Source organism: Thalassophryne amazonica, chromosome 10 (assembly GCF_902500255.1).
Source record: "Thalassophryne amazonica chromosome 10, fThaAma1.1, whole genome shotgun sequence".
In the NCBI taxonomy this organism is placed as follows: Eukaryota; Metazoa; Chordata; class Actinopteri; order Batrachoidiformes; family Batrachoididae; genus Thalassophryne; species Thalassophryne amazonica.
Genome location: NC_047112.1, coordinates 79,064,412 through 79,090,862, shown reverse-complemented (window position 1 = coordinate 79,090,862; position 26,451 = coordinate 79,064,412). Strand labels below are relative to the sequence as shown.

The following is a 26,451-nucleotide window of genomic DNA, read 5'->3' as shown; positions in this document are numbered from 1 at the left end:
GTGTGTGTGTGTGTGTGTGTGTGTGTGTGTGTGTGTGTGTGTGTGTGGTGTGTGTGTGTGTGTGTGTGTGTGTGTGTGTGTGTGTGTGTGTGTGTGTGTGTGTGTGTGTGTCACAAAATTCCATCACCTAATGTCAATTATTTTATTGGCATTAAATGATAGTTTTGTTCATGTATCCTTCACATGATAGTACAAAACATTAATGTGATAGTACATAATGGCATGTCATGTCACAAATGTCACACAAAACCTAGAAGGAATTTGGAAAAAGACCTGATAAGGCCTAATATTATGCATAATATCACTGAGTGAGCAGCAGTGTGGTTGTATGACATTGTAGACATTCAATGATCTAAAAAAACAAAATTGCCTTTTTATAGCAATGAGAGAGGGGCATGGTTGGGTCAAAATGGATGGGGTTATGTGGGTCACTATTTTTGTGCTGAGATCTGGTTGGACTGGGCCAGGTTTTAGAAATATTGGAAATACTGGTGCATTAAATAAACTCTAATGTAGCCAAAATTTTGCAAAACAAAAAAACTGAAAAAGTATATTTTGTACATTTGATTATTGAATGAATGAATATATAAATTCTCCCACATAACAATTACCAACTATTTTAGTATGTTTCCATAGTCATAGCATTTATGAAATATGAGTTGATCAATAAGTTATAATTTATTTTGATCACAGATTGATGAATTTGGCTGAGTGTGTCTATTTTGAGGAAAAAGATTTTTAATGTGTTTTCAAAGATAGATGCTTGTGGCGGCTGAAGACATGAGGGAGTGCCTTACAGCAATAATTCACAATAGATTTAATCATTCACGTCTTGACCCTTACCAAAATGAAGTACATTGAATTTTGAATTTTGCTGGCAGTGTGTGTGTGTGTGTGTGTATATATATATATATAAACTAAAAATAAATTGTATACTTTTGGTTTACTTTTTGTGTACTTCCCTGTTATAGACTTAACAGACTATACTTGAGGTATACTTTGTTAGGACCCCTTCACACATAGTATGAATAAGTACAAATCAGGGCGAATCACGCCGGAACAACTCGTATGAGCGAACCACGAAAACATTGAGCCCACGGGCAGGTGTGAACTATGTCATTGTGATGGTTTCGTGCACGTGATGGTTTTGTGCAAATGATGGTTTCATGCACACAATGGTGTTGTGCACGCTCATGCACGACACCATCACAGCGGGAACACGCTGCGAGCAGCTGGAGCATGTTTAACCACATGGCACAGCTGCTGTGGAAAAAAAAAAAAGAAAAACCATGCCACCCACGGGATTCGAACCTGCAGTTTACAAAAGCTCTGATTGCCAGACAGAAACTTTACCACTGTGCTACCATCACCATCATATAAAAGGTGCTTTGTGCGGCTGCTGCAGCCCGGCACAAAGGCGAAAGGTGTTTTATGTATTTCCACATGAAGACAGCAAGCGGAGACATGCACCTCACGGAGGAATGTTGTAAGTTCATGTCATTCAAAACATGGTTGTCCGTTCAGTGCCCAGAGCAATGTGTCACTCTGTGTTATGTGGTCATTCATTTTTGTTATTTGTTATGTAATTGTGTATGTAAGTATTGTCAGAATTATTTATATAACTGTCCTGGCAGTGGTTTCTGTGTTTTTAATGTTTGGACTGAGCCGTCATCCAGCTGTCAGTGTGTTGCGATCAGCTAACAGGCACATCCCCATGTTGTGTGTGCTCAGACCTCGCCGTCCGGCCCCCAAGTGATCAGTTCTGTACCTACCTATAAGCATTTTATGCAAGATTGCTCCCCCTTTGCATGCCACATGTGTGGGGGAGCAGGGGTGCAACACACATGCGATAACATTCACCACGTGTGTTGCTTTTTACAACTCCACAGTCATGGGGGCACTTAGACAAATTTCACAACCAGATCAACAGTGATCGTCTGCTGACTGTTTTCATGCCATTAGCGTGAATGGCCACCCATTTTCTAAGTGCCAAGCGAGCGGTGATAGATGTTCGTGTGTGTGACCTGAAATTTGGCCAACACCTGTCGCAAGAGGGAATGGGCTGTCACAGGGCACACTCTGTCTTTCAGACGATGGTGTGCACAAATACACTCAACAAAAATATAAACGCAACACGTTTGGTTTTGCTCCCATTTTGTATGAGATGAACTCAAAGATCTAAAACTTTTTCCACATACACAATATCACCATTTCCCTCAAATATTGTTCACAAACCAGTCTAAATCTGTGATAGTAAGCACTTCTCCTTTGCTGAGATAATCCATCCCACCTCACAGGTGTGCCATATCAAGATGCTGATTAGACACCATGATTAGTGCACAGGTGTGCCTTAGACTGCCCACAATAAAAGGCCACTCTGAAAGGTGCAGTTTTATCACACAGCACAATGCCACAGATGTCGCAAGATTTGAGGGAGCGTGCAATTGGCATAAGCCGTCTCCAAAGGCGTTTCAGAAAATTTGGCAGTACATCCAACCAGCCTCACAACCGCAGACCACGTGTAACCACACCAGCCCAGGACCTCCACATCCAGCATGTTCACCTCCAAGATCGTCTGAGACCAGCCACTCGGACAGCTGCTGAAACAATCGGTTTGCATAACCAAAGAATTTCTGCACAAAGTGTCAGAAACCGTCTCAGGGAAGCTCATTTGCATGCTCGTCGTCCTCATCGGGGTCTCGACCTGACTCCAGTTCGTCGTCGTAACCGACTTGAGTGGGCACATGCTCACATTCGCTGGCGTTTGGCACGTTGGAGAGGTGTTCTCTTCACGGATGAATCCCGGTTCACACTGTCCAGGGCAGATGGCAGACAGCGTGTGTGGTGTCATGTGGGTGAGCGGTTTTCTGATGTCAATGTTGTGGATCGAGTGGCCCATGGTGGCGGTGGGGTTATGGTATGGGCAGGCGTCTGTTATGGCGAAGAACACAGGTGCTTTTATTGATGGCATTTTGAATGCACAGAGATACCATGACGAGATCCTGAGGCCCATTGTTGTGCCATACATCCAAGAACATCACCTCATGCTGCAGCAGGATAATGCACGGCCCCATGTTGCAAGGATCTGTACACAATTCTTGGAAGCTGAAAATGTCCCAGTTCTTGCATGGCCGGCATACTCACCGGACATGTCACCCATTGAGCATGTTTGGGATGCTCTGGACTGGCGTATACGACAGCGTGTACCAGTTCCTGCCAATATCCAGCAACTTCGCACAGCCATTGAAGAGGAGTGGACCAACATTCCACAGGCCACAATTGACAACCTGATCAACTCTATGCGAAGGAGATGTGTTGCACTGCATGAGGCAAATGGTGGTCACACCAGATACTGACTGGTATCCCCCCCCCAATAAAACAAAACTGCACCTTTCAGAGTGGCCTTTTATTGTGGGCAGTCTAAGGCACACCTGTGCACTAATCATGGTGTCTAATCAGGATCTTGATATGGCACACCTGTGAGGTGGGATGGATTATCTCAGCAAAGGAGAAGTGCTCACTATCACAGATTTAGACTGGTTTGTGAACAATATTTGAGGGAAATGGTGATATTGTGTATGTGGAAAAAGTTTTAGATCTTTGAGTTCATCTCATACAAAATGGGAGCAAAACCAAAAGTGTTGCGTTTATATTTTTGTTGAGTGTAGTTGTAGCAACAGGTGTACGAGGCATTGGAGGCAGCTTCCATATTACACATATTGCATACAATTCCTGCTTCATGCATAATTCATATGCAATTCGACCACATTCCTATGTGTGAAGGGGCCCTTAATACTGTGAAGTACATCAAAACAACAACAACAAAAAACTCCAGACAGACTTGATGTATACTGACAACTATAATCGTACTAAGTTATACTTGTCACGATATGAAGCAAGTAAAAAAAGCAATGTATGTAATCTATGTAATGCACAAATCAGTGGGTACAAGACTGGGCTTCATTGTATAGGGGTTTGAGAAGTGGGCTTACTGCATATCTTCAGGAAAATGCATATGTTGCCTGAAAAAAGACATAATCTCTGTGGTTTTTGAGTTTTCACTTGACAGACTAACTAATTAACCCTCTGGGGTCCAAGGGCATTTTTTGGACAGTTCACTTGCCTGGCATAAATGATTTATTATTGCTGTTAACAGCTCTCCCTGCATCCCACAATCAAGTTTTATGTCTCTTTTTTTCAGGACAACCTGTTCTTTCATAATATATGCTTTTGTTGTGTTTTATAAGTGTAATAAAGGTTTACAATCAGAAATAACAAAGGAAAAAGTAAAGCGGAAAATAATTTTCCACACACATTTATTCAAAATACACAGCAAACTATAATAAACAACTGTTTTAACACTTTATAAAGGTAATTTGAGGTCTTGTGTGAAAGACTGTACAACAAAAAGTTCAAACAATAAACACAAATGCACAGTTTGAACAATATATACAAAATGGTCTTTTCACACTTTTGCTCCTACAGTCTGAGGAGCAGCCCCTCTCCCTCACTCCATTAATATGGTCAACAGTGCTTTATGCCAGAGGGAGAGAGTCACAGAGTAATCCAGTAACATTCAAATGCAACCTAGTGGAGCAATCCTAATATTTACACACTCTTTGTTTGAGCATGTGAGATTGTCATGCGATGCTCTCCCTCTGCTTTCACTTTCGCTGTGCGTAATGGCACAGGGCACATTGGAGGAGTTAGGGGCCTATTCAAATGGGCCAACTAGTAAGATATCACTCCTGAAAATGAACTTTGGTTTATCACGTGAGGTAAATCTGCTATACGATTGGATTTTGGAAAACCATGTGATGGTGAACCAATTCCGATTGGACACTCACATTTTGCACGTCATCACACAGCTTCTATGAGGAGTACAAAGATGGCTGATGGTGGATCGAAAGTCTGCGGAATTAACTTTTCAGCAAAAAACAGTAAGTTTCTATCTCATATCATTAAAACATATTTATTTTTTAGTAAAGCTTGATCCCAGCCGTCATATACGACAGCGTCGGCCACAGAGGGCTAACATACAACAAACATACATTGGCCTTGGAGAATCAGTACATTAAGGTGTAAGGCAACTATGACCTGATGCTCAAATCATACATAACACACTCACTCTAAAAGTCCTAAAAAGTAATATTTGTGGAATTTAGTTGCAATTTTAAATACCACAATGAGCAATATAATGAACATTACAAATCGTTTCAGAGTACAAAATTTCTGAAGTATGAGGAAACAAGTACCCCCAACAAGTAACCCCATGCACTTTTGAGCCAGCCATCGGCCATCTTTGTACTCCTCATAGAAGCTGTGTGATGACATGCACAATGTGAGTGTCCAGTCGGAATTGGTTCACTGTCACATGGTTTTCCAAAATCCAATTGTAGGGCAGATTTACCTCATGTGAAAAGCCAAAGATCGTTTTCAGGAGTGATATGTTACTAGTTGGCCCGTTTGAATAGCCCCCTGGGTGCTCCAATGAGTACATACTATTAGTACATACTCAGTGCGCCCTGCGCCATTGCGCACAGTGATCAGTGAAAGCAGGAGCACACGGAGAGCCCCTGATGACAATCTCACGTGCTCAAACAAAGAGTGTGTAACTATCAGGATTGCTCCACTACTTTGCATGTGAATGTTACTGGATAACTCTGTTACTTTCTCTGCGTAAAGCACTGTTTACCATATCAATGGACAACAAAATGCATACACCATTTTGTATATATTGTTCAAAATGTGTATTTGTGTTTATTGTTTGAACCTTTCACACAATCTTTCACACAAGACGTCAAATTACCTTTATAAAGTGTCAAAACAGTTGTTCATTATAGTTTGCTGTGTGTTTTGAATAAATGTGTGTGCAAAATTATTTTTCGCTTTATTTTTTCCTTGCCTATTTTTGATTGTAAACCTTTATTACACTTATAAAACACAACAAAAACATATATATTCTGAAAGCACAGGTTGTCCTGAAAAAAAGAGACATAAAACTTGATTGTGGGATGCAGGGAGAGCTGTTAACAGCAATAATAAAACATTTATGCCAGGCGAGTGAACTGTCCAAAAAATGCCCTTGGACCCCAGAGGGTTAAATTTGAGACAAAACTAGAAGCAATTTTGGAAAAAAAAAATGTATTCACTCTAAAGGTTTTTTTTTTTTTTACAAGTATCTTTATGAAAGTCATCAGATATGCCTTTTGACCTTTAGATTTTCACCAATTTTGATATCTCAGAAATTCTTGATTAAAATCTGATGAAACCTGCAGGCTGCATCTCATTATTGCAATGCACTGTTTTCATGGGTGCAGGGAGATGCTGGAGTTAGGTCAAAATTAAAATTTTAATAACATCCAGTCATGTCTGAAAGGGTCCAGTCTAGGTTTTTTCCTCTTTTGCTTTGTTTTGATCTTCTTTTTTCTTGATGACAGAACCTCATAACCCAGGGGTGGGCAACGAGGGCCGAGACACTGCAGGTTTTCCTTGCAACCAATCACCTCACCAGGTGGGTTGCTGATTAGCTTCTCTCTTGAGCATAAACACCTGATCATTAATGAAATCACCTGCTGAGGTGATTGGTAGCAAGGAAAACCTGCAGGGTCTCGGCCCTTCATGGCACATGATTGCCCACCCCTGTAACCCATAGTAGCAATATCGTTACTGTTGCAGTTTTTATCCAATGCAGATGTGCACTGTTTTTCTATTAAACAATCACTGTACTACCGGCCAAAGGACTGTTAATTCCTACACTGGGGACTGCTTTTTCATATTTTTTCTCCCCCACAGGGACCCAAATCAGCCCGTTCCACAGGACACCAAGTTTATCCATACCAAGCCCAACCGCTTTGAGGAAGTGGCATGGACACGCTACAACCAGAAAGACCAGCTTTACTTGCACATTGGTCTGAAACCTCGAGTGAAAGAGCACTACCGTGCCAATAAGGTATCCTTCCAAATGGCTAATTTTTACCTCCACCAAGGAGGTTTTAGTTTCACTGTTAACTTGTCTGTTTGATAGATTAATTGTTGATGGACATCTCAAAAGGACACGACAATGAAATTTGTTGGAGATATCGATCTTGGGTCAAAGAAGAATTTAAAGCAGACCTCTCCAGCCCTGATCCTAGAGGGCACCCGCCGGCATGTTTTACAACTCTTTCTACTCCAACCACACCTAATTATCTTATTCAGGTGTACTCAGTCAATCAAGAGCTGCAAAACACCAATGTTAAGTGACCAGATGTGACTGGAACAGGTAGACATGGAAAATACGCAGGACAGGTGCCCTCCAGGACCAGGGTTGGAGAGGCCTGGTTGACAGAATTTTTGTATGGATCACAAACATGTGTGCCTTTGAGATTTCACCTTTGAACCGGTTTCCTTTTATCCAAATTCTATATTTGAGCTTCGTTTTATCCTTATTGGTGCTGCTTTCATCCTTGATCTGAGCTTTAATCACTGATCTGGATTCCTTTGAATTTATTGTTGCATTTCCTCTTTGATCTGGCTGATTTCATTGGTCTTGATAGCATGATATAAGCAGTGATCAATCAGGATCTAACTTCACCTGCATACATCTGATGTCACCATATGTCCCTTCATCCAGATCCTTTTTACCTTCATCACAAGACTGAAGCAAGACAGACAAAGTGATAGAAGGATACAAACAGTAGCAAAGACAACAAATATATTATTAGCCACACGTAAATAAATAAAATAATAAAAAAAACTTTATGGATTTTTATTCATTACAAAAATAGCTTCTTCACTGTGTAAATGCAAATTAACTTTATTTCTTTTTTTTGCAATGGTATGTTTATTTTATTTACAATCTGTGATTCAAATTCATAGTTGAATCACAGATTGTAAATTTAAAAAAAAATTGTAAGATGTTGTAGGATCACACATTATCAATCAAAGATGAGTGATTATGATCAAAGCTCAGTGAACACAATAAAAGATTGACAATCAGCATTAAAGGTGAAAATCACAGTTCAGCATCAAAGATTGGTGATGAAAATCATAGCTCAGCAACAGTTAAAAATCATGATCACAGGTCAGCAGTTATGATCAAAGTATGCCACAGAAGTGATCAAAAGAATGACCATCTCACAGTAAAAATAGAGCTAAAAGGAACATGTCAACAGAGAAATAAACAAAAGAAGGCTGTTAGTCCTTGGTGAAGAAATACATTTTCTGAGTGTTCTTGTAGTTATGATTAAGTCTTTGCTGGTTGTTAGGTTGTATGTACATTTTTGTGGACATCAACCATTTTTCCATTAGACAGGTCCAAATACACACACTCTGAGGTATTGATCAGTGTGTGATTCTGTACTGCAGTTCAGCCTGTGTTTCCTCTGCCTATTTAAGGCCACTGTGTAAAATGCTGATAAAAACTGATACGACCTAAAAGGACTTTTAAACCAATTCATTTCACACCACAGAGCTTTGTAACAGTCAAGGTTATTACTGAGAGTGCAGAATATGGGATGCATCACAGGGGTCTCTTTTATACTATTACCCAACTGTTTAACATACAATGTGTGAGAAACAGTGTTCAACCTGGACAAGTTGCCAAATTAAAAAAAAAAACAAAAACAAACAATCGTATTCTTTCATTCACACCCATAAATAATTTAAAAGCAGATATTAACATAATCTGAGGATTTTCAGCCTGCAAAACAATGTATGCAATGGGATCTCATACAGACACGGGGAAACTCATATTGGAAAGAAATTCATACATTTCATGAAGAAAGATGTTGGGTTGGGTGGCACACTGACTTATTTGTTAGCAGTGTAGGCTCATAGCAAGAAGATCATGGAATGACGTCCCACCTGGTCCATTCTTTGTGGAGTTTGCATGTTCTCCCCATGTTTGTGTGGGTTGCCTCCGGGTACTCTGGCTTCCTCGTACTTCCAAAGACTTGCAAGTTAGGTGCATTGACGATCGGTGTGTGTGAATGTGTTTCTCTGTCTATATGTGACAGTCTGCCAGACTGCCCATGTTACACCCTGCCTCTTGCCCAATAACCACTGCGATAGGCTCCAACTCCCCCGCAAGTCTTAATTGTCTTCTTTGTTCCTTAATTGTCTGCTTCCTCTTTGTCTTCCGAAGAGGAAGCAGAGACTGGGGACTCAGAGGCGGACTCATCCATTACCCAGGCCGAAGTCACCGAGGTGGTTAGAAAGCTCCTTGGTGGCAAGGCTCCTGGGGTGGATGAAATCCGTCCTGAGTACCTTAAGTCTCTGGATGTTGTGGGACTGTCTTGGCTGACACGCCTCTGCAACATCGCATGGTGATCGGGGACAGTGCCTCTGGATTGGCAGACTGGGGTGGTGGTCCCTCTGTTTAAGAAGGGGGACCAGAGGGTGTGTTCCAACTATAGGGGGATCACACTCCTCAGCCTCCCTGGTAAGGTCTATTCCAAAGTACTGGAGAGGAGAATTCGACCGATGGTCGAACCTCGGATTCAGGAGGAGCAGTGTGGTTTTCGTCCTGGTCGCGGCACACTGGCCCAGCTCTACACGCTCCATCGGGTGCTCGAGGGTTCATGGGAGTTCGCCCAACCAGTCCACATGTGTTTTGTGGATCTGGAGAAGGCGTTCGACCGTGTCCCTCGGGGCACCCTGTGGGGGGTGCTCCGGGAGTACAGGGTCCGGGGTCCTTTGCTAAGGGCTATCCAGTCCCTGTACGACCGCAGCAGGAGCTTGGTTCGCATTGCCGGTAGTAAGTCAAACCTGTTTCCAGTGCACGTTGGCCTCCGCCAGGGCTGCCCTTTGTCACCGGTTCTGTTCATTATTTTTATGGACAGAATTTCTAGGCGCAGCCAGGGTGTAGAGGGGGTCTTGTTTGGGAACCACAGAATCTCGTCTCTGCTGTTTGCGGACGATGTGGTTCTGTTGGCTTCGTCAAATCAGGATCTTCAGCGTGCACTGGGGCGGTTTGCAGCCGAGTGTGAAGCGTCCGGGCACCTCCAAATCCGAGGCCATGGTTCTCGACCGGAAAAAGGTGCTTTGCCCTCTTCAGGTCAGTGGAGTGTCCTTGCCTCAAGTGCAGGAGTTTAAGTATCTCAGGGACTTGTTCACGAGTGAGGGATGGATGGAGCGTGAGATCGATAGACGGATCGTGCAGCATCTGCAGTGATGCGGTCTCTGTATCGGACTGTCGTGATGAAGAGAGAGCTGAGTAGAGGGGCAAAGCTCTCAATTTACCGATCGATCTACGTTCCAATCCTTACCTATGGTCATGAGATTTGGCTCATGACCGAAAGAATGAGATTGTGAGTACAAGTGGCCAAGATGAGTTTCCTCCGCAGGATGGCTGGGCGCTCCCTTAGCAATACGGTGAGGAGCTCGGTCACTCGGGAGGAGCTCGGAGTTGAGCCGCTGCTCCTCCACATCAAAAGGAGTCAGTTGAGGTGGCTCAGGCATCTTTTCCGGATGCCCCCTGGACTCCTCGCTGGAGAGGTGTTCCGGGCACGTCCCATTGGGAGGAAGCCCCGGAGAAGACCCAGGACACGCTGGAGGGACTACATCTCTTGGCTGGCTTGGGAACGCCTTGGGGTTCCCCCAGAGGAGCTGGGGGAGGTGTGTGTGGATCGGCAGGTCTGGGCGGCTTGGCTTGAGCTGCTGCCCCCGCGACCCGACTCCAGATAAAGTGGAAGAAAATGGATGGATGGATGGATGGGTATAGAACATGTATGAATGAAAAGATGTGGGTGGAGCATTGGCCTCTGGAACACAATATCTTGCTTAATGTGAGAACGTAGACTTAATTTCTCACATTAGCGAGTTAGACTGCTTGAATTACATCTCTTCCTAGTCTTTTCCAAATTTTGCTGCTTCTCAAAGCATCAGCTCTACTACAGAAACTTATCTCTCCACGTGATTACTTCAGTGCCTTACAAGAAAGTCTTACATGACTGGGGCTCATTTCTTAGAACTTATTACATGTGAGCTGATTTTTGCTTCATGCAATCATTTTCTTTTCCACATGGATGGATTTTAATGAAATTGCATGGAGAGGTTGGCCCTAGGGTAGAGGAAGAGTTGATTAGATTTTGAGATACAGTTCCAGGATACTGTATTTTTTCTATTTTTTTTTACTTCTGCCAATAACATTCCATGTTATTTGTGCTTTGGAGAAGCAGACTTAGGGTCCGATCATGGTGATCTACTGTGTGCTTCCTAAGGCATATAGCGCAAGTCTATTTGGGGCATGTCAAACTAATTTTTTCTATTCATGTCATACAATCTCTGTGAAAACAGGTGAGTGAGACACAAAGGAGCAGGGTGAAGTTGTCTCATTATTCAGAGACATGTTAAAAATAGATCTGTCGGTCATCGGCCTTTGGCCTCCAGCACTCACTGTATCGGTTTGCAGTCAAGTGTGAAGCAGCTGGGATGAGGACCACCACCTCTAAATCTGACGCCATGGTTCTCAGCAGGAAACCGATGGATTGCTCTGAGTAGGGAATGGGGTCTTGTCCCAAGTGAAGGACTTCAAGTACCTCAGGGTCTTGTTCACGAGTGAGGGGACAACGGAGTGTGAGATTGCCCGGAGAATCGGCGCAGCAAGGGTGGTATTGCATTTGCTCTACCGTACTGTTGTGACAAAAAGGGAGTTGAGCCAAAAGGTGAAGCTCTCGATCTACTGGTTAATCTTCATTCCTACTTTCACCTGTGGTCATGAGGGTTGGGTCATAACCAAAAGAACTAGATCGCGAGTACAAGCAGCAGAAACGGGCATACTTAGGAGGGTGGCTGGTGTCTCCCTGAGAGATAGGGTGAGAAGCTTGGTCATCTGTGGGGAGCTCAGACTAGAGCTGCTGCTCCTTCTCCTTGAAAGGAGCCAGCGGAGGTGGTTCAAGCAACTGGTAAGGATGCCTCCTGGGCACCTCTCTAGGGAGGTGTTCCAGGCACGTCCATTTGGAAGGAGACCCCGGGGAAGACCCAGGACTAGGTGGAGCGATTATATCTCCACACTGGCCTGGAAACACCTTGGGATCCCCCAGTCAGAGGTGGTCAATGTGGCCCGGGAAAGGGAAGTCTGGAGTCCCCTGCTAGAACTGTTGCCCCCATGACCTGATCCCAGATAACCAGTTGAAGATGATGATGATGTGAATATCTTGTGGGCATTCAATAAATTAAACCAGATAGACCAATATTTAAAAAAAAATTGTTATTAAGAAGATGCAATGACAGTTGACATGTTTTCTAGTGGAGGAATGCTTTTATGCACATGATGCGCATGTGTGGAGGAGACAAATAGAAGGTAGTGTATTACTTGGTATGACAGTTGAATTAACACCTGTTTCCTCCACTGCTCTATTCCAAGATACACATGAATTAACTGACTGGTGTTCATTTATGAAATTAATGGAAAGATCAGGAAGGAGAAGTCCACACCAAGGTGACATGTAGCACTGGTAATAGTGAGATAAAAAAACATTGATTTACACTCTTTTGAGGGTAATCTGAAAAGTTCTGTCTCCAATGTCATTATTTCAATACCAAGCAAGATATCAAGGTGAAACTGGCACGAGAATAATCCTTTACACATTGACTATCATGACATCAAAAGGTTTTCATCTGCCAAAAAATTACAATGTACATGGACAGGGCCACATATAGACAGACAAACACACTTTCACACCTGCACACACACCTAAAGTCAATTTTTAAAGTTTCCAATCCACCTAACCTGAATCTCCTTGGGTGTGGGATTAAGCCGGAGCACCTGGAGCAAACCCCTTGCAAACATGGAGGACATGCAGATTCCACACAGAAAGCTCACAGGTGGGAATTGATCCTATGACATTGTTGCTGTGAGGCAACAGTGCTACACCACTAAGCCACCATACTGCCCAGTGTGTAATCTGATAAATTTAACTGACTCTAACATTCAACCTCAAACCACTTTATTTTAGTTAAATTGTTCAACCATCAGAAAGAAACTGGATTTAATCTGGAAACTCAGGATTCCGCAAAGCATAAACATTGGTGAACTAAGTGCATTGAATTTGTTGCATTAGCTGTTTCAAAACAATCCCAAGAATGCAGTCAGTAACCAGAATGGGATGGAAAGTGATGCAGGGTGATTTATTGTCCAACAACATGTGAATAAGTCCAAACAAACAGAATGTCCAAAGTGCAAAACCAGAGTAACTGTGACAAACACAAACCAAAAATACAGGGAAACACACGACCGAGTAAATAGAGGGAGCAAAATACAGGGGATGACAAACAAAGGCAAGGCTCACTGAGGAGGCAAACATCAAGGAGAAATATAAACCTATGCAGCAACGTAAGGGAGGTAACAAAGATAAACGAACAATCAACACTTAAGAAAATTGCAGGGGAACCAAGGTGAAGAAACCGGCAACTCAAATGGGGAATAATACAGGCTTAAACAATAGAACATAAATGACCAAATGAATGACAGGTGTGGGAAAGTAGGGGAGGCCAGAACACACTGAAACAAACACACACAAGGTAATTCAACAGAAACCCAGTAATGAGTGGAACCAAAAACACCATAGTAAGAACAAAAAAGAGAACCACAAAATATCCAAAGACAAACCAAGCAAACAAAGGTAGAAAACTACTATGCATACCAAAGGTGTAACCAAGTGCACGACAGGAAAAGAACAAGACAAGCAAATTAGGACACAGAACTGACATACAATGACCATAGACAGGGGACAGAACAAAAGGACAACTACACAAAAAGGGCATGGACAGCACACAATGGCAATCAACACAGGAGCATAGACAGGGTGGAAACCACGACAGAATTCATGGGAGTCTATGCTGAAGAACAACCTTTCGTCTGTGACATTTTAAAGTTCTCATTGCACACAGAGTTGGGTAACCCAGGCTTCAGTGAGTAAAAGTCTGACCACATACTGTTTTTATCTGGTCACCTAAAATAGGTAATTTCACTGAGTAGTTCATCTACCTGCCTGAAGAGTTGAACTAATTAGAATCAGCTGGTTTACTGGGTGAATGGAACAAATATGTGGTATGATGCTTATTCACTGAAGCCAGGGAGAGGTTTGTAGATGAAAGGTTGTTGGGTTTGATTCATTTTCTGTACCAACTTACTTCAATCAAGGGAGACAGGGGGTTGGAGCCTATGCCAGCAGTCATAGGGAGTGAGGTGGGCTACACCCTGGACAGTAAGCCATTTCATGGTCTGTCCCTTCTGGAAATAGTCCATGGTTATAATTCCCTCAGCATCCCAGAAGACAGAGGCCATGACTTTTCCAGCAGATGAGACAGCTTTGGCCCTCTTTGCTGGGGAGAACCAACATTTCCATTGTTCCACTGTTGTTTGGAGTCAAACAATGTAATGGACCCAGGTCTTATCCATGGTCTTGTCCATGGTCTCTCTCAAAAAGATGAAGATTCCCCCTGGACATCTGGAGCCTTGTGCATTTCTGATTGAAGCCTTGGGACCCAACCTCTTCTGTCAGAAACGAATGAACTCTTTCCTAGGAAATGCTGACAGTACTGGCTACGTGATGGGCACCTACTCTTCTGACAGCAAGGACCATACCATGGATCTTTTGGATCATTTCAATCAAGGTGGCAATTCTGGGTCTTCAACTCTTGTCCTGCTTCTCTTGAAGTCGGCTGATCAGAGTTTAACTGGAGCATAAGATCTCCTCATGGTTCTCCTTTGGAAACACTCCCTTTTTCGTGAGATAATGAGTCACAGCACGCCCGCCAGCTTTGTCCATTTTGCTCATCTGACACACTCTGACTCAGTTAACTGAAATATTGTAACTGCAACATTGCACCCAATGGGTCAAAATTTCACACATTGTCAAGAGAAATGTTGGTTTGTCAGAATGCAAATGATGGAGAACCATGCTCTACTTTTTCTAAGTCAGGCTCAAAACATTTCAATCAACCCTCATACAATCAGTTCCTTAAGCATTTGGACACTGCCTCATCTGACTGCTTTGATATACCATCAGGTCCATAAGTATTTGGACACACTGACTCTCAAACATCAACACATATATACAACTGAATTTTGGAAGAAAAACAAAGAATAAAAATATAATATTCATGATAATACCTGCATTGTTTGCCACTTATCTTAAGTAAATATTAAATTAAGTAAAAAAAAAAGTAATCTTTCTCTTGTTGCAACAAGGACAAAAAAGATGTTGATTTTATCTTTAAGGATGGTGAAACATGAATGTGACAGATGAATTATTTTGGTGCAGAGATACCTGGCTTTATATCAGTTCAACAGGAATAAATTGTATGAAATTTCAGAGTGAAATTACGCTGCAACATTACCAAAAGTTGACTTTTTCAGTGGCAATCACAGTCACAGCCTCCTGTTTAAATCTACCATTGTGCCAAACGTTAAACACTGCTGTAGGTTTCAGTTCAGTAAATTATTGCCTAATTAACACTGTAAAATGATTGTGTCTCACGTCATCATTTGCCATCTGCTACTGCAGATGACAGTGATTCTGCTATATTGGACTGGTGTAATGTTTTTTGACTGCGTATTTGTGAAAGCAGCATCATTGTTGTCTCCTTGTCTCTTGTTGGCATGTGTTTTATTATATCTCAGTTGCAAATTTATTTTTATGAAACTTTTGCAAATGCAGAAATTCTATAGTTTTTTTTTTTCTTTCTTTCTTTTCAGAAGTTCTGGATTTCTGAGGTCTTATCTGTTCATATCTATATGTTGTGCCCATGGTGACAATTGTTCTCATCCCATCAGGTCAACTTGTGGCTGGAGCTCGTCCCTCACCTCCACAGCCTCAATGAAGTCACACAGCTCATCCCCACCACCACAAAGGTTGGTAATTAATCATCTAAATCTTATCCACTGTCAAACAAATCCACCACCAAAAACAATCACAACTCTGCAAAAGTCTGGAATGGGCCCAACTAATTTAAGAAAGAGGCAATAATTCCTATACAAGATCCCTTAGGTCATTCCTTATTGACAGAGACTGTACATTGAAGAGGCTGAGAATCCATGACTCCCCCTGGATGAAACAGAGGAGAGTACAAAACTTTATCGGATGAAACACTCATCCGTCGCAGGATAATCCCCCAATTGTGGGTAGTACCCACTTACCGCTAAGTGGGTTGGTACAATGCCAGTGAAGTGTGTTGTCCAAAGATACACAGGTAGTCTGAGGCACACATCTGTAACTCGGTATCACAAATATACAAATATACTTTGCTGTAATAATTTAAGAAAGGGATTTTAAAACAAAATATTTCCATTTTTACTTATCTGACACTGAGATACAGGAGCTAATGCTTCCTGCCCTGCATTTTAACACCTGAAAATCCAGAAGAACATCCAAACCAAAGATTATGTTTTCATACATTTAAGTTTGGTCTAGTTTGTTCTCACATTGCAAAGTTGCATTCACACTAAAGTACCTTTCAAGAAGTACTTTCATCAAGATGTCATCATCTGTGCAAGCTGTACCTCCCTAGAATAGAATAGACTTGGGCAGAGCCTTTATTGTCATTGTACAAAAACATACTCAACAAAAATATAAACGCAACACTTTTGGTTTTGCTCCCATTTTGTATGAGATGAACTCAAAGATCTAAAACTTTTTCCACATACACAATATCACCATTTCCCTCAAATATTGTTCACAAACCAGTCTAAATCTGTGATAGTGAGCACTTCTCCTTTGCTGAGATAATCCATCCCACCTCACAGGTGTGCCATACCAAGATGCTGATTAGACACCATGATTAGTGCACAGGTGTGCCTTAGACTGCCCACAATAAAAGGCCACTCTGAAAGGTGCAGTTTTGTTTTATTGGGGGGGGGGGATACCAGTCAGTATCTGGTGTGACCACCATTTGCCTCATGCAGTGCAACACATCTCCTTCGCATCATCCGTGAAGAGAACACCTCTCCATGCCAAACGCCAGCGAATGTGAGCATTTGCCCACTCAAGTCGGTTACGACGACGAACTGGAGTCAGGTCGAGACCCCGATGAGGACGACGAGCATGCAGATGAGCTTCCCTGAGACGGTTTCTGACAGTTTGTGCAGAAATTCTTTGGTTATGCAAACCGATTGTTTCAGCAGCTGTCCGAGTGGCTGGTCTCAGATGATCTTGGAGGTGAACATGCTGGATGTGGAGGTCCTGGGCTGGTGTGGTTACACGTGGTCTGCGGTTGTGAGGCTGGTTGGATGTACTGCCAAATTCTCTGAAACGACTTTGGAGACGGCTTATGGTAGAGACATGAACATTCAATGCATGAGCAACAGCTCTGGTTGACATTCCTGCTGTCAGCATGCCAATTGCACGCTCCCTCAAATCTTGCGACATCTGTGGCATTGTGCTGTGTGACAAAACTGCACCTTTCAGAGTGGTCTTTTATTGTGGGCAGTCTAAGGCACACCTGTGCACTAATCATGGTGTCTAATCAGCATCTTGATATGGCACACCTGTGAGGTGGGATGGATTATCTCAGCAAAGGAGAAGTGCTCACTATCACAGATTTCGACTGGTTTGTGAACAATATTTGAGGGAAATGATGATATTGTGTATGTGGAAAAAGTTTTAGATCTTTGAGTTCATCTCATACAAAATGGGAGCAAAACCAAAAGTGTTGCGTTTATATTTTTGTTGAGTGTATATATATAGCTTTAATATTTGTTACAAAGATGAACATTTTTTTTCAAGGCCAGAAAAAGAAAGTTCCAGGTCATTCCATGATCTTAAACTACCTTGTTAGGCTTTTGACTGTGGCTGGAGAGCTAAAAACCTTGAAAAAGAATTCTGTTGCAAATCTTCTTGCATGTGCTGGCACTCTGTAACTCCACTGGAGTTAATTTTGCAATGTGGTGCAGCCTTACTTTGTGAATTACAGACACCACTCAATTCCAAAGAATTGTGAAACAAAAGCGCGTAACAAGTGGATGGAGATGCGGACAAATACACTGTTCCTTTTGCCGCATTAATGAAAATTTCCTTGAGTTGTGATACTAGTTGGATGGAAACACAGCTAATGAGAGAGAGTACCAGTTCCTGCTGTAATAACGTTACAAGTAAGTACCGTTTGTTATCATGATATAATATTAAAATGGTAAAATAACCAAAATTATTGTTCAATCTTATTTATGAAAGGTAATGCCACACGATTTGGTTTCTATATTGTGTCAGATATTGCAACCATAAGCAACACAAAATACCGACAATTTCGCTCTCTCTCCATTGACTCCGGTTGACTCTGGTGTGAGCCTGTTGCGAAGAGACCCATTCAATATGGTGGCAATGCCACCATATTGAATGGTGGCATTGCCAATTGCCAACAATTTATCAGATAGCAAGTTATGAGGCGTCTACGTATATAATGTCTATGCTCCAACCCACCTGATTTGTGCATGTGCTATACGCATGAGCCTCCAAACATGGTACAAATGTATGTGGAACACAGTAAGAGTACCTGGACAGCTGCCAGATTGCATTAAGAACAATTAGAATGCACTTACAAGTCATACAATTGCATTCTAATTGCAGTTCTGCAGGATATAATTCAGCAGAACTTGAGGTGCGCTCGTGGTGTGGTTCAGGCACATTCGGGTCATTCGGACGTGTGGAAAGGTGTCGAACATCCCCCTGAATGCAATCAGAATGTCACAAATGCCATTTTCACGCCATCCAATTGTTTAGAATGCAGTCAGACTGCGGTCCGATGGCACTTCGACTGCTGTTCAATAGTTTTTCCACTTCAAATGCACCACGATTATTTTAAACATGTGCAAAACATTGGACATGGCCACATAACTGTGCCTGACTGTTTAGACTGCACTCAGAATGCCATCCGACGACTGTAATTGCACCTCGATACCTCCCGAATGTGGGTTGAATTTTTATTTGGATGGGTTTCGGGCTCCTTCAGTCTCGAGTGTGATGGAGTATTAATTTGAACACAACCTACCACTTAGTACAAGACAGCTGCTAGGTTCCAGATGACCAAAGTATTTACTATAGGTCATGAACCGCAGTGTTTTACTGGGTGTGGGATTTGATGGTTCATGGCTGCTTTTGTTACATGAACCTTGGAGTTTTAAAATGATAGTGGTGGTGGCCAAGTGGTTTGTACACTTGTTTCCAGTACAGAAGTTTCCCAGTTCAACATGCAGATCCACTTCAGATCTGCTGTGGTGACCCTGAGTGAAAACAAGGGTGAGAGCCGAAGGGATTTACGTATTTGGAATTTTAACATGATGAAGTGACAATTGATATTTCATGTTCGACAGAGTTTGAGTTTATAGTTATGATTTTGAAATTGTGTCATAGATTTAATTCTGAGTTGTTACATAATTAAACAGTACATTTTTTTTCTTATCATCATCAGATCCCTCCACCAGAGGTTACCAACCGAACACCAAAACCCAAGATTCTGGTGACCAAACGCCCCAACCCAACTCCATTCCCTACTGAGACACAAGACAGCCATAACCAGCCACATCTGGTGGATCAGCGTGACTATTCCACTGAGTTGTCAGTGACCATTGCTGTTGGAGCTTCCCTCCTTTTCCTTAACATCCTGGCTTTTGCTGCTCTCTACTACAAGAAGGATAAGCGCCGACATGATGTGCATAGACGTTGCAGCCCCCAGCGGACTGCCGCCAATGACCTGGCTCACACTCAGGAGGAGGAGATCATGTCTCTTCAGATGAAACAGCACTCAGATTTGGACCGGGACTGCAGGGGGGTGGGTGACTCCTTGCACTCTCACGATGTGGTCCTGAGGACTCCGTGTCCACCGGACTACACTCTGGCCATGAGACGCTCACCGGATGACATCCCGCTCATGACACCAAACACCATAACCATGATCCCGAGCACCATGGGGGGACTGACATCGCTGCACTCTTTCAACACTTTTCCCAGCAGCGGGCAGAATAACACCCTGCCTCATGCACACCCACACTCACACTCCACCACCCGAGTATAGCCCTATGGATGCACCCATGCAGGCGAGACTGATGGCCGAAGCAAAAGCTGAAGCTGAGACTTGAGGTTGACACCCTGGCACATACAGATATGTCAGAAGCTCAAATGCCATCCTGGAGTTACCCACGGAATTACACTGGGATTCTACAACACCCTGTTAATACCCGATGGAAAATACTAAAAGGATTTATGGAAAGAAGGGAAATTAAGAAAAAAGTAATTATGTTTTTGTAGAAAAATTTAAGACAAGAAGAAAAAAGTCCAAATGAACCAATCAAGGAGGAAAAAAAAAGAACTATCTCATGCTAAAAGAAAGCAGATGATGCTTTTTTAAATTATTATTTTTCTTCTAATACTGCTGCAAAACAAAGTGCAGCAAACTACTTTTTTTTTCTTTCTAACGATAGATATGGCCTTTGGGATCTTTTGACAAACATTTGCTTGGCAGTCTTATCTTGGAGCAGAACAGAGTATCAGACACGCCTCGAAGGTGTGAAGAGGGGAGCGCTTTGTAACAGAAAGCAAACACATTGTTTTCCTGTGGCATCACACTGCAGATTATTCTTTTTTGTGAGGCACAGAGTCGACGTAGCGTAAACCAATTTAGGCATGTGTTAACGTCATAAATGAAAGGTATGTAAGATAAGGCAAAAAAAAAAAAAAACTGCAATGGATGGACAGAACGCTGTGAACAAACAAACCTTGTATGCACAATGGAAACCTTTCGAAGAACAAAGAAAAAAAATGAGACAGACACCTTTCATCCATTTATTTTTGAGGATTGGGAACTATTTTATTGTATAGAGCCAATTTACATACCTAGATGTGTACACTAAGCACCAAGGCTGTTTAAGGCCTCATCACTGGGGGAGAGTACGCTGTAAACCTGCCAGCAGGACCGAACCGGCAGAAGTGAGGCTCCACCAACTGACTTTCTCACAGTTACAACTTCAACACAGAGAGCTGGAGGACAACGGATAATTGGATAATTTAGCACGATGCGCATGACAATTTATCTGCTTGATGGCTGCTCTACTGATTATGTCATTATTAAGAATATTTTCCACCCTCTCCCTCGCACTGGGGCAATTTCGGATGGAGCGCTATGACGTGATCGGATTACAGGAATCGCACGCCCTCACAGAACCATGGGAAATGCAGTTCCAGATTGTGGATGTTGGTGGGGGACAGTGGCAAGAAAGGGGAGGACTGGGAACATAGTAAAACTTTCTTGCATAACATAATATAGCTTGAGTGGAGCTGGGCATATAAGGACTAGTTTTGTACTCTGTGTTGGTACTACTTTTTGATAGTGGTTAATTCACATTTCACTGTATCAATCAAACTCATTGTACCTTCAGTTGAGATCAATGTTATTTGCTATTCTACCTATTGGGTCACTTTACAATATAGAAGTGATTACCTGCACTGTTTTTATCATTTCTCATTTCCCTTTTCTTTATCTGAGTGGTGTGCTGACTGTCTGACAGAGGTGTGGTGGATACCCGTTAAAACACAAGGAGATGGGCAGTGGGAAAGATGTGCTGGTGGAGGAGTCCATTTCTGGGCAGTGAAGCGTATTTTATTTTTCTTGTTGATCCCATCGTACAACAAGATTCTGTACTGGTGTCCCATGAAAAATGCTTAGACATGCTAAAAATAGCAGTAAAAAGACAGATTTCAGCCTCTCGCCTAGCTTTCATTGTTCCATAAAAGTGATCATTATTGAGGGCACATTGCATTATCGTCATAGGAAGAAAATAAGGGTGGATGCTTCACCCTCTTTCACTGACACGGTACTAGAATGAAGTCCAAATTCATTCAGTTGTGATGTCCTTTGGGAGCCGATTCCACATTGCAGATATGCAGTTTGGTGGGAAGGGGCCATCATGGATGTGAGCCCGTAGGAACAGTTGTTGATCTCTCTTTACATCTGCTACTATCCCATGTTTGCATAATAAATTTGAACACATTCTTGGTGAAAAAACTCAAACCCAAAATACAGACTTAATGGACAAAAACCTGTAATGAAGAGCCAAGTGGATTCTTCATGTGGTGCACAGCCAGATACTCTGTGAGCACTGTTTTGGTCTGCTTATATTGTTTTTGGTGTCAAATTATTCCCAACACGCAAGAATTTTAAAGTGTGATTCTTTACATTCTGTTTAGTTTATATATCTTACTGAAGTGAAAATAAATTGATGACCTCCTACAGACAAGGACAAAATCCTCATTTGGACTTTTGTGGAGTGGATGATGGTGGTTTGGAAATAAACAAACCATTGAAATTACAATAAGTGGAAATGTATCAGAAACATACATAGCAGGTTTCCAATACAAAATTTGAACATTATGAACATTATGTCACTGACAAATACTTGATGTTGAAAATTAAATATCATTTAATTTATTTCTCTAAAATTTAAACATTTTCTAATGACGGTTCTGAATGTCTGTCTATTCATCCATTTTCTATACCCACTTACTCCAGTTAAGGGTCACGGGGAGGGGGAGCTGGAGCCTATCCCAGCAGTTGTAGTGCGTGAGGTGGGGTAGACCCTGGACATGATGCCAATCGGTCACAGGGCCAAAAATAGACAAACAAAAACATTGCACACATAGGAACAATTTAAAGTTTCCAGTTTACCTAACCTGCATGTTTTTGGATGTAGGAGGAAGCCGGAGTACATGGACGGAACCAGGAAGAACATGCAAACTCCACACAGAGAGGCCCCAGGTGGGAAATGAACCCACAGCCTTCTTACTGTGAGGCAACAGTGCTAACCACCAAGTCACTCTGCTGCTCATGAATGTTGCATTCTTCTTCTTTGTCTTTCAGCTGTTCCTGTTAGGGGTCGCCACAGCAGATCAATCGTTTCCATTTCACCCTGTCCTCTGTATCTTCCTCTGTCACACCAACCACCTGCATGTCCTCTCTCAGCACATCCATGAACCTCCTATTTGGCCTCCCTCTTCTCCTCCTGCCTGGTGGATCCATCCTCAGCATCCTTCTCCCTGTATACCCTGGGTCCCTCCTCTGCATTCCTCAGGCATCCTCTCACTTTCCAAGATTTTATTAAACAATCTGGTTAGAAACTCTACTGCCATCTCTCCTAGACATTCCCATGCCTCCACTGGAATGTCATCTGGACCAACTGCCTTTCCACTCTTCATCCTCTTCATAGCAGGCCTCACTTCTTCCTTGCTAATCTCTTGTAATTCCTGATTTACTCTCACCACATCATCCAGCCCTTTCTCTCGCTCATTTTCTTTATTCCCTCCACCTTCTCAGCACACACTCCTCACTTGTCAGCACATTACCATGTGCATCTTTTACCACCCTAACCTGCTGCACATCCTTTCCAGCTCTGTCGCTTTGGCTGGCCAATCAGTACAAGTCCTTTTCTCCTTCCTTACTATTCAACTTCTTGTACAGCTCGCAATATGCCTTTTCCTTTGCTTTTGCCACTTCTCTTTTCGCCTTACGCCGCATCTCCTTGAACTCCTGTCTACTTTCTTCATCTCTCTGACTAGCCCAAAACTTTTTCGCCAACCTCTTTCTCCTTATGCTTTCCTGGACCTCTTCATTCCACCACCAAGTCTCCTTGTCTTCCTTCCACTGTCCAGATGTCATACCCAGTACTGTCCTAGCTGTCTCCCTCACCACATCTGCTGTACTTTTCCAGTTGTCCAAAATTGCTTCCCCTCCAACCAGTGCTTCTCTCACCTGCTTGCTAAATTTCACACAAGTCTTCCTCCTTCAGCTTCCACTATCTGATCCTTTGTTGAGCTCTCACTCTCTTCTTCTTCTTTACCTCTAAAGTCATCTTACAAACAACCATCCTATGCTGTTGCTGTATGCTAGTGACACTCTCCTGCCACCACCTTACATTCTCTGATTTCTTTTAGCTTGCATCTCCTATAAAGAATGTAGTCCACCTGTGTGCACCTTCCTCCACTCTTATATGTTACCCCGTGCTCCTCCCTTTTCTTAAAGTAGGTATTCACCACAGCCATTTCCATCCTTTTTGCAAAATCAACTACCATCTGTCCTTCCCCATTCCTATCCTTGATACCATGTCTACCCATTACTTCCTCATCACCTCTGTTCCCTTCATCAACATTCCCATTGAAGTCCGCTCCTATCACCACTCTTTCATGCTTGGGCACACTCTCCACCACCTCATCTAACACACTCCAGAAAACTTCTTTCTCCTTCATCTCACAACCTACCTGTGGGGCATATGCACTGATGATATTCATCATCACCCCTTCAATTTCCAACTTCACACTCATCACCCTGTCAGACACTTGCTTAACCTCCAACACACTTTTAACATACTCTTCCTTTAAAATTACCCCAACACCATTTCTCTTCCTGTCCTCACCATGGTACAACAAATTGTACCCACCGCCGATGCTCCTGCTATTACTTCCCTTCCGCTTGGTCTCTTGCACACACAATATGTCTACCTTTCTCCTCCCCATCATATCAGCCAGCTCTCTTCCTTTACCAGTCATACTACCAACATTCAAAGTCCCCACTCTCATTTCCACCCTTCTAATTTTCTTCTTCTCCCGCTGTTTGTGGCAACATTTTCTTCCTCTTCTTTGTTGTCTTCACTCAGCAGTAGCCCAATTTCCACCAGCACCCTGTTGGGCAACAGCACCGGTGGCGTACGTTGTTAACCCGGGCCGCGACCGATCCGGTATGGGAATTCGATTCTTAGTCTGCATAGTTAGGTTGGCTTGTTTTACGCCGGATGCCCTTCCTGACGCAACCCTCCTCATTTATCTGGGCTTGGGACCGGCACTCAGAATGTACTGGCTGCACATCCCATGTGGCTGAGTTCTGCTCATGAATGTTGCATACTTATGAAATTGTGCATAGCGAGTTTCAAGTTGTGGAAACCTGCTATGATGGCCTAGTGGTTAAGCATTAGTCTTGAGACCAGAAGATTCTCAGTTCAAATCCCAGCCTGACTGGAAAATCACTAAGGGCCCTTGGGTAAGGTCCTTAATTCCCTAGTTGCTCCCGGTGTGTAGTGAGCACCTTGTGTGGCAGCACCCTGACATCGGGGTGAATGTGAGGCATTATTTGTAAAGCGCTTTGGGCGTCTGATGCAGATGCAAAAGCGCTATATAAATGCAGTCCATTTATCATTTGTGTAATTCCAAAACATTGCGGGAGCTGATTGTCAAGAGATGAAAGCAAAGTGGTCCTTTGACAAGTGGTCTAGGTCTGGTCAAAAAATAGTTCAAAGCAACCATTTGCTGTTTTTTGTTTTGTTTTTTTCCTGAGCCCACACTAGTCTCCTTCCAAAAACAGGTCACAGAACATTGCACGCACATTTGCTTTGAACCCTTTGTTTAAAAATATTGCCCTCTAGTGATCTGAGAAACAAACAGCAAAGTCTTCATGAGGCCTCACATGGCCATCCCTTCTTGAGACTAGAGGATCCTCAGTTTGAGTTCCTGAGAGGAAAATCGCCATGCATCACATCTGTATGGGTAAGTGTGAAGCATCATAGTAAAAAGCTTTGAGGTTTTGCATCTGACAGAAAACTGCCATTGTAATGCAGCCCATTTAATCTTCATATCAAGTGTATGTTTATTTTATACTTTCTAAACTTCACTGAGATAACTTGCTTGCAGTCCATCCCTTTGTGTTCAGATCAGAATTTTAGAATGTGAATTATGACCAAGCATTTTTGAGCAACTACTGTTTGCGTCATTAACTTGTTTTGAATTATTATTTTTTATTGGATTTGAGCTTATGTTTTGGATATTGGTGAGATGACCTTAATAAATTTGAGAACCCTCAAAAGAAATTCTAATCTAATTACATTTTTTCCGCAAATCTGATTGGTTAATCGAGTAAGATTTCAGACGTATAATATCGGGGTAACTGTGGCAAAATATTTGACCGTTTCACATGTATTACTCCGTGTCCTGATCAGTGTTCTAACGAGATGTCATTCCTGTCAAATGTCGCACGCATGTGCAATTATTGTCAGGACGTGAAACTGTCGATTTATGTGATGAGACGTACAATTCGGCTGCACGCATTGCTAGCGGTTACCACTGTTAGCTGAGAGCAAGAGCAAGTTACGTACTGCCACTGCCACAGAAATGACTGAATTTAAGCTTCCGTACAAAAGTATTGATGTGGATTCTGATACAGAATTCCCATTTCACATTTGATGGATTTTCACATTTGATGGATGACTCTGCGCCTTGACAGGTGTTGGAGTGACACTGCCTCATGGTAAGCCTCGCCAACTGAATTACCTACAGAAAAATAAACCGTGCAAAAGATGGAATTGAATTAGAATGTGTCTGATGATTTGCAGACATTCATGCTGTTATAGGGTCGTAAATATCCGTCTTACCGGTTCTGCTAACGTGGCGCCGGTAAAGTTCAATTTGCGACCATATAACCATCTGCAAAACATCAGAC

The 26,451-nt window shown here is 42.6% G+C and overlaps 1 protein-coding gene across 3 annotated transcripts in view; it reads left to right on the top strand.

The window, feature by feature from the left end:
• nlgn1 (neuroligin 1) overlaps positions 1 to 21,911 on the top strand; it is a 991,517-nt gene extending 969,606 nt beyond the window's left edge. For all 3 annotated transcript variants that reach the window (XM_034180344.1, XM_034180342.1, XM_034180343.1), the window contains 3 exons: positions 6,796 to 6,952; positions 15,764 to 15,841; positions 19,390 to 21,911. In XM_034180344.1, coding sequence (XP_034036235.1) covers positions 6,796 to 6,952; positions 15,764 to 15,841; positions 19,390 to 19,992 — 838 coding nt within the window. In that variant the 3' untranslated portion in view covers positions 19,993 to 21,911. The remainder of the gene's footprint in view (positions 1 to 6,795; positions 6,953 to 15,763; positions 15,842 to 19,389) is intronic.
• The last annotated feature ends 4,540 nt before the right edge of the window (positions 21,912 to 26,451 follow it).